This window comes from Rhagoletis pomonella, unplaced genomic scaffold (assembly GCF_013731165.1).
Source record: "Rhagoletis pomonella isolate Grant_MI unplaced genomic scaffold, Rhpom_1.0 Rhpom_scaffold_00009, whole genome shotgun sequence".
Taxonomy (NCBI): domain Eukaryota; kingdom Metazoa; phylum Arthropoda; class Insecta; order Diptera; family Tephritidae; genus Rhagoletis; species Rhagoletis pomonella.
In genome coordinates, this window is record NW_023458563.1 from 31,235,667 (window position 1) to 31,244,900 (window position 9,234).

The 9,234-nt window shown below is 37.7% G+C and overlaps 1 protein-coding gene across 6 annotated transcripts in view; it reads right to left on the minus strand.

Moving 5' to 3' along the window:
- The window catches only part of LOC118745721, a 163,098-nt gene that overhangs the window by 146,172 nt on the left and 7,692 nt on the right, over positions 1 to 9,234 (minus strand). The window contains exon 1 of one of the 6 annotated variants that reach the window (XM_036479336.1): positions 8,227 to 8,340. The exons of the other annotated variants lie outside the window; for them this stretch is intronic. Within the exon in view, the coding sequence (XP_036335229.1) occupies positions 8,227 to 8,241 (15 nt within the window). The 5' untranslated portion in view covers positions 8,242 to 8,340. Of the gene's footprint in view, positions 1 to 8,226; positions 8,341 to 9,234 lie in introns of those variants that run through there. 6 annotated transcript variants of the gene reach the window in all.

A 9,234-nucleotide genomic window follows, 5' to 3' on the forward strand; every position in this document is an offset into this window, starting at 1 on the left:
TAAATAAAAACAGACTCCCTGAAGAAGGCGGAAAAAAACGCCGAAACACGTAGGAGGAAAAAAGGAAACTTGTTTTTGCTTTTTTAAACGACCTGCCGGAAAAGCTCCTAAAATAACAAAAAGATATTTTGAAAACTGGCCCGAAAAATAAATAAATACCTAATAACTTTTCCGAATCTCAATTCCACGGAAAAATGGTTAATATTTTTCAATAGATTATATTACTCACTATCGACTTTTCTGCCGCTTTTTACTTTTTTGACAAACACGGTCAACTGCAACTGCAGCTTGCACTTTAGTTTGATATATAGCTCAATTCTGTAGCTGCTACAGATCGGCCTAACTAAGTTGAATGACCGAGCGATTATATATAGTTACTAAAGGCCTGAACTACAAAACATAGCGACATGTAACACATCATGCAAGTGCCAGTTTATATCATGTCGCTTATACATGTTTGAAAGTGATATATGAAGACATTGCCGAATAAATTCAAATCAAATCATGCATCAAATTTATGCAGGTCAACAAAAGGAACACATGCGACATATTCAGCATTATTATTTACATTGTCGTTAGTTTAAAAAAGGGTTAAAGAAACAATTGGGTATTATTATCGAAAGTATCCTGAAGAGAACCAGAGTTTTTCGATCGAAAAATATTGATTTGCAATAATTCTATACCATTTATACGAAAAATTTTATTTTTCTCATATAAAAATACATGGAAAACTTTGAGCGCTTTGAGCGACCTCCAAATATTTTTTGATTTCAAAATAAAAAAATAGGGGTATATTTTTTCGATATAGAACAATCCTAGGGGGTGGAGCATTACTATTCCGACTGTACTATTTTTGGACCACCCTAATGTACATGCAAACATCCATATGTACATATGTGTGCCCCACAATGCGCAAACGGAGTATAAACGATAGAAAAGGTTAAAGGGAAAGAAAAGGGAAAAGTTATTGCACTGTGTACATCCAAAGCACATTAGGTCAAATGATTCATTTGGCTGTGCGAAAGTCCAATTTCGTAAAGCCAGTTTTACATTATTTTTTGTTGCCATTTTGTAGGGAATACTTCAAAATAACAGAAACTTCACTTAGTTTTCGTAAAATAAAAAACACCGTTAGACAGCAATGGAGGATGGTTCCGTGCGCAGAAGTGGAAAACTTTTGACTGCCATTCACCTGGGAGTGGCCAGAAACGATTCTTGTGCGTACGGTTCAAATCGCAGCTCACAACGTCCGGATATTTATATCCACGTATCCTCTGGGTAGCAACCAAACACCCGTTTGGGAGCGAGCTAAAGTGAGAAGGCGTAAAACTTCGCGTGCGCTGGGTTTGGGTCCCGCCACGTTAAAACCCCGCCCAATGAAAAATTCCAACAAGCCTCGGATGAGACCCCCTTTTTCTGATGACGACCACGGCAAACGTATAAAGGACTATGATTTAAGGGTATGCACCTGGAATATCCGGACCCTTAATGGGGAAGGTGCCTCTGCCCGGCTGGTTGATGTCCTCGGGAAGACAAAGGCTGACATCACCGCCATCCAAGAAATGCGATGGACGGGGCAAGGTAAAGTAAGCGTGAAGCCTTGCGACGTCTACTACAGTTGCCACGTAAAGGAGCGCAAGTTCGGTGTTGGATTCGTGGTAGGAGAGAGACTCCGTCGCCGAGTACTGGCGTTCACCCCGGTGGACGAACGTCTAGCCACAATCCGCATCAAAGCTAGATTTTTCAACATCTCGCTCATCTGCGCCCATGCCCCGACGGAAGAGAAGGATGAGGCGTCCAAGGATCTCTTCTATGAGCGCTTGGAACGTACATATGAGCGCTGCCCCCCGACACGATGTCAAAATCGTGCTTGGCGATTTTAATGCCAAGGTGGGCAAGGAAGGGATCTTTGGCGCCACTGTCGGAAAATTCAGCCTCCACGACGAAACGTCCGATAACGGACTGAGGCTGATCGACTTCGCCGGGGCCCGAAATATGGTAATATGCAGTACTAGGTTCCAGCATAAGAACATCCACCAAGCTACATGGCTGCCTCCAGATCGAAAAACGAGAAACCAAATCGATCATGTTGTGATAGACGGAAGGCATGCTTCAAGCGTTTTGGACGTACGTACACTCCGAGGGCCAAACATCGACTCGGACCACTATCTTGTTGTAGCCAAGATACGCACCCGCCTCTGTGCAGCAAAAAATGTGCGCCCAACAATGCAAGGAAAGCTTAACGTCGAAAAGCTGCAATCACAACAGACGGCCAATTTATTCGCCACTCGACTCACACACCTGCTCTCTGAGAGCACTCTTCAACAATCCGACGTACGCGAGCAGTGGAACCACATTTCCCGATCATTAAGTACCGCCGCCGAAGAAGTAGTTGGATTTCAGCGAGCCCGAAAGAACAACTGGTACGATGAGGAATGTCAAGAAGCCGCAGAGAAAAAAGATGCCGCCTACAGGGCCACGCTGCGATCGGGCGCAACGCGAGTCATGTGGGACCGTTATAGGGAACTGAAGAAGGAAGCGAGACGTATTTGCCGCAATAAGAAGAGAGAGGCCGAAATACGTGAGTGCGAAGAGCTTGAGATGCTGGCCGACAGGAAGAACGCCCGAAAATTCTACCAGAGGTTTAGGCGACTTACGGAAGGTTTCAAGACCGGGGCGAACTCCTGTAAGAACAACAATGGCGACCTAGTGACCGATGTCCAGAATATACTTAAATTGTGGAGGGAACACTTTTATAACCTACTGAATGGTAGCAGCGCTGAAAGTAGTGAGGAAGACGAACCCGAGTCCCCAGTCGATGATGATGGAGTAGCTGTCCCACCGCCTGACTATGACGAGGTACGAATAGCGATTACGCGGCTGAAAAACAACAAAGCTGCTGGAGCTGACGGCCTGCCAGCCGAGCTATTCAAGTACGGCGGCGAGGAGCTGATGAGGTGCATGCATCAGCTCGTATGCAGAATATGGTCAGATGAACGCATGCCCGACGACTGGAATTTAAGTGTGCTCTGCCCAATCCACAAGAAAGGCGACCCCGCCATACGTGCCAACTACCGCGGAATTAGCCTTCTAAGCATAGGTTACAAGGTCTTATCGAGCGTATTGTGCGAAAGACTGAAGCCCACCGTCAACGAGCTGATTGGACCTTATCAGTGTGGCTTTAGGCCTGGAAAATCCACCATAGATCAGGTATTCACAATACGCCAAATCTTGGAAAAGACCCGCGAAAATAGGATCGACACACACCATCTATTTGTCGATTTCAAAGTCGCTTTCGACAGCACGAAGAGAAGTTGCCTTTATGCCGCGATGTCTGAATTTGGTATCCCCGCGAAACTAATACGGCTGTGTAAAATGACGTTGAGCAATACCACCAGCTCCGTCAGAATAGGGAAGGACCTCTCCGAGCCGTTTGATACCAAACGAGGTTTCAGACAAGGGGACTCCCTTTCGTGTGATTTCTTTAATCTTATGTTGGAGAAGATAATAAGAGCCGCAGAACTGAACCGCTCAGGCACAATACTTTATAAGAGCGTACAATTGCTGGCGTATGCCGACGACATCGATATTATCGGTAAAAACAAGGGCTACGTCTGTTCTGCCTTCTCGGGATTGGATAGAGAAGCAAAGCGAATGGGTCTGGTGGTGAACGAGGACAAAACGAAGTATCTCCTGTCAGCACACAAACAGTCAGAGCATACGCGTCTTGGCACCCACGTCACTGTTGACAGTTACAAGTTTGAAAAAGTAGACGACTTCGTTTATTTGGGAACCAGCATTAACACCAATAATAATGTCAGCCTTGAAATCCAACGGAGAATCACTCTTGCCAACAAGTGCTACTTTGGGCTGAGTAGGCAATTGAGAAGTAAAGTCCTCTCTCGTCGTACAAAGATCACACTCTATAAGTCACTCATCATGCCTGTGCTGGTGTATGGCGCGGAAGCATGGACAATGAAAGCATCTGATGAGGCGGCTCTTGGAGTTTTCGAGAGAAAGATTCTGCGAAAGATTTACGGACCTTTACGCGTTGGTGATGGCGAATATCGCAGACGATTTAACGATGAGCTGTATGAGCTTTACAACGATATAGACATAGTGCAGCGAATTAAAATTCAGCGGCTCCGCTGGCTTGGCCATGTCGTTCGGATGAACAGAAACGCTCCTGCTCTGAAAATATTCAACGCGGGCCGCGATGCTGGGAACAGAGGAAGAGGAAGGCCTCCTCTGCGTTGGAAAGACCAGGTGGAGAAGGACTTGGCTTCACTTGGCATTTTCAATTGGCGTCAGTTAGCACAGAAGAGAAATGACTGGCGTGCTGTTTTGGACTCGGCCAAAATCGCTTAGGCGGTTACAGCGCCAAATAAGAAGAAGAAGAAGACAGCAATAAACCAAAGTTACACCTCCAAAACTTTATTGATACGTTGTTTGCGCAACCGGTTTATTTTGTAAGTTTCAAGTGAATTTTTTTTGTAAAGTTCGAATAATTAAGGGAAAATTTTAAATGGAAAACAAAACTATAAGTGAGAACCTATGTCCCAATTTAAAAAGTGTCTTTCTATCATTTGGTTGCAAATAAAACTGACTTATTTGCATAACCTCAAAAATTTTCTGATTTATTTCCATTTATTACTTTATCTTACATAAAGTGACAATTTTTTTTAACTTTCGGCAACGGAAATGGATAAACTAAGATGTAATGAGTCGATTTTATTATACTTAACCCGCCGTTTTTAGCCGTTTTCAAGGAAAACGGTTTTTTCTGGGCTATCATGCTATCACAAAAGGCGGGTTGTTTGAAGTTTGGGTGATTGGATGTTCGAAAAAAGAAAATCCTTTTTCGGTTGTCAACCATGTTGAAAAAAAATTGGTGCTGCTGATATTTTGGAAAGTTCCATGAATAAAAAATAAAAAACGCATCTCTTTTGCAATTCTTTATCAAAGAAAGATGAAAATTATGGAAAACAATTTAGAAATATTTAGATCTGAAAAGATAGCGTTTCTTGCTGATGAAGTTATTTTCGAAATCAAAAAGCCAACTGTGTCGCCCATCAGCCGGATTCTAACTTTCGGCATCGCTAAAATGCTAAAATAGGAAAGCTAGCATTTTTCCGAATTTTTAGCTATCTCCAAAAATATCTCCTAAATTTTTTGGTGATAAATAATCCATTTTAATGGTGAAAAATAGTGAAAATGGAAGGATGTAATAGCAAAACAATAGCAGCCTCAATTTGGATTACATCTCATCTCCTGTAGCGTAGCTGTGGCTATGTTACAAATACACTTGCGCCGATTCGCAAAGACCATTGATGAAAAGCCTTGGCAAAAAGGCAAATTCTTGAGATAATTTACGGATTGAAATTTCGCTAATTAGTTTCAAAAACATTCGTATTCTTTTCAGGAAGTTACCAGCGATTTTTGGTAAATGTGTTACAAAGCAGCATTTGTATTCTGAATATAAATAATATCGGTGGAGAATTTGGGAATACTGAAACCTCAAGTGAAAATGAAGTGTTTTATAAAGACTAACTGCTTTAGGAATCTCTCCTCAAGACATATCTGCGAGACATGTAGCAAATATTTTTCTTGTTTTGATTTAGGAATTTCGATAATGCCATAGGTAACTGCCATTTATGTACATGTGACCATACTTATTTTGTTATGTAGCTCAATATATTATGTAGGGGAAGGGGTTGAGTATGGTAAGAAAATAACTTGTGTAAAAACCAAGCTAAGAAGAAAGATGTCAAGTATCAAACGATATAAAAATGCGCAGTTAAATCAAAATTTGTAAGAATAAAATTAAGATCAATTGAAAAAAAAACAATGAATAAAAAAAATTTTTCAAAGAGAAAGCCCACAAATAGTGGATTTGATGTTTGCGCGGATTGAAGAATCTGAAGCCCGTCAAGACGAATTTAATATAAATTGCTTTATCTTAATTGTTTATTTTGTTATGTACATACATATGTACATCGCGAAGAAAAAATAAATATGAAATATATATTTCCTATAATAAATTTTATTTCCACATTTGAAGTACAATTGATAAATAACCGTTGAAATTGATTTGAGAGTTAACCATATTCTCAAATGGAGATCAAACTCCCCTTTTTATTGAGAAAGCTGTAATTTTCAAATCAATATCAAATCATTTTCAAACGTTTGACATTTGAGAAAGGCTTTGATTTCAAATCACTCTTAAATGTATTTCGAACCTAATTGTTTGCTGGGACAAAGCTAAGATTATAACCAGGTTGCCCTTTTGGTAAATAGTTACCAAAATTAGTAGAAAAAATTTGGGTTGGTAAAAACGGTAAGTTTTTTCTCATTTTGGTAGATTTTTGTTGAACTTTTCGTTCCCGCTTTATTTTTCGTAGTTATCTTTACATTATAAATTTCTTTGCACACTTTTTATATACTTACATACGTATAAATGTATATCGATATAAGGCGAACATATCGTGCTCCATTCAAAACTCATTTTACTTACTGGAATCCCGAGGAGCTTTTGATTGCCTAAATATTTTAAATGATTATTTAAATAAAAAGAAAAATTTACTTTAAATTAAATGAACGTCATTTTCGTCATCAATGGAAATTGTTAAGTAAAAAAAAACACACAAGACTGGCGGCAAAAAAATTATACTCAAATATTATTTGCAAAACCCCATACTTTAAATTGTTCTAAAAATTCAGAGTAAAAAATTCGAAACTTAGCCGAAAATTTATTGAATTTTTCTAAATGTTGTATATAGCTTGACTTCTTGATTTTTATGGATTTAGTTAAAGCAACAAAACATTTTTACTTGAAAAACATTGTGATTATTAAAAAAAATCACCAAGTGCTTTTTTGAATCACTGTGTTTGTCCTTGTTGCCTTCAGTTTCATCACTTTCGCTCTTGGTTGAAGGAAATTGAGAATATGCCATTAATACAAATACAAATACCGTATAATTAGTTGAATAAAAAGTTTCTTAAAAACAATTTTAATTCTTATTGAAATAACTAAAAAATAAAGAAATTATAGTTTTAATTTAAATAACTAAAAAATATAACAAAACTATTTTTTTTATTAAAATAACTATAAAAAAGTTATTGGTAGATATTTTCAAGATTTGGTAGATTTTTTTCGAGTGGATGGTAAGTATTTCTTTTCGTCAGTGGCAACCCTGATTCTAACAATAATTTACTATTGTTAACTGAAAAATAAAAGCAATATTTAAAATGAAAAACTACACTTAATTTTCTAATATATTCTTCCAAAGAATCTTCCATCGTCGAAAAGCCCTCAAGCTGCAATTCTCGGTCCCGCAAAAATTCTAGATTTTTAAAGTACCACAACGTGAGCACATATATTTATGTACATCTTCAGAGCCTGCTCCAGATTTCTCACTTTTCCGAATATTTTGCAACTCCCGCCTATAGCAGGCTCGTATGCTCTGATTTTTTTACAGTTTCTATCGTGGCAGTTTTGTCTACTTCCCTCTATTTTTCACTTTTACTTTGCCAAATCGCGAATTGGCCCTTCAAAAATTAAAAAATCTTTTAAAAATCGCTTACTTGCAATATCCCGCGATGTGCTCACTTCATTGGTTCAAATACCCTGATATGACGAAATGGGTTAAAAGTAAACTGATATGACGGCATGGGTTAATGTTCGCGAACTGCGCCACTAACGGTCGAACAAATCAGAAAAGTTTGAAAATTTTCAAATCCGTCTGATTTGTTTGCGCACCACGCAAATAAGACGGATTTGTTCGCTGCTAGTGCCTAGCATAAGTCCGCTGCAAATAAGTGTGACCCGCTAGTTTTGCCCGAAGATGTCTACCACCCTGCTATTGAGCTATCTTACGAAATTATAAACGATGGTCGAAATTGCGGTATCCAAACATACGAACCAAATATTCGCTTTGATTTTTCGAAAGCCAACTTTAAAAAACGATTATGTCTAAATTGTCGTGGCCTGTATACAAAGAAAACGTTGAGCAAAGCGTTGCACATTTTAATTTTACTGTACGTAAACTATTTGAAGAGTATGTGCACAGTTATGGTTCAATAAAGAACTGAGAAATTTGAACGCCAGAAAGCCACGTTATTGTAGATTACACAAAAAATCCGGTTTACACTCATACTATGTAAAATACTCACTTTTGCATCATAAGTTTTTTGATTTAAACAAAAAGTGTTATAAAGCTTACTTACCCTGTAATTTGCCATTCATAGTGAGGCGAACAATACTTAACTAGGCAAAGCTGAATATGATTAGGGTGGCCATGTGCTGATTTTTTTTTATTGTACTGATTTTTAGGAACCCGAAATCAGTACGCAAAATATACTGATTTTTTGAGTTTGTACTGATTTTTACATTTTGCAAATTGGTATAAATGACATTTACTTGAGGTTAACACGTTCAAAATAATGGTTTTTGACAACTCGTAGCAGTGAGCAGATTGAAAGCAATGAACGTGTAAATGCGGCGCTAATTAAATTGAAACCATTATTTAAAATATGTCAGATTCAATTTGTATTGTTTCCTAGCATTTCGCAAAATAAAAACTGTTCGAATTCAACCCAACATAATATCCCTGTTCCAGGTACCTACTTCACGATTTGCAGATTTAACAGGATTTACACCTTATGGAAGGTGACTGCTTTCGTGCTTCTTGCAATGTAAGTTCTAAAAATTTGAAAAAGGTCCAAACTGCCGACTCTTGGATATGATATATGTAGCTTTACTTTGATTTTTGATGTTCGACCACCTGTAATTTTGCTTGCACAACATATTTAACACTATATAATTTCATTCGTACTCGAAAATTTGTTTAGCGAAAATTCGGTATTTTACCTTTCAGTCAACATTTTAATGTGAATGTTGTATTTAACAAGCACACTAACTAAATATGTTTTAAATATTTTGCTTAAAATATGCGAACAAATTCTGACTCCAGCTCATTTTCTCCAGGAACTGATTGTGCTACAAAACTGAGTACTGCAAAATTTTGTAAAAATTCGGATCAAAAAGTTGATATTTTGATAAAAATTTGTTAAAGTTTTTTAAATTTTTATAAATTTTCTAGAAAATTTGAGGCTTCAACTTATATGGGTTTTGTTATAAAATTAACTATATTTTTATAAAAAATTTAAATCTAAAAATATAAAATAATAATAATAATAATAATAATAATAATAATAATAATAATAATAATAATA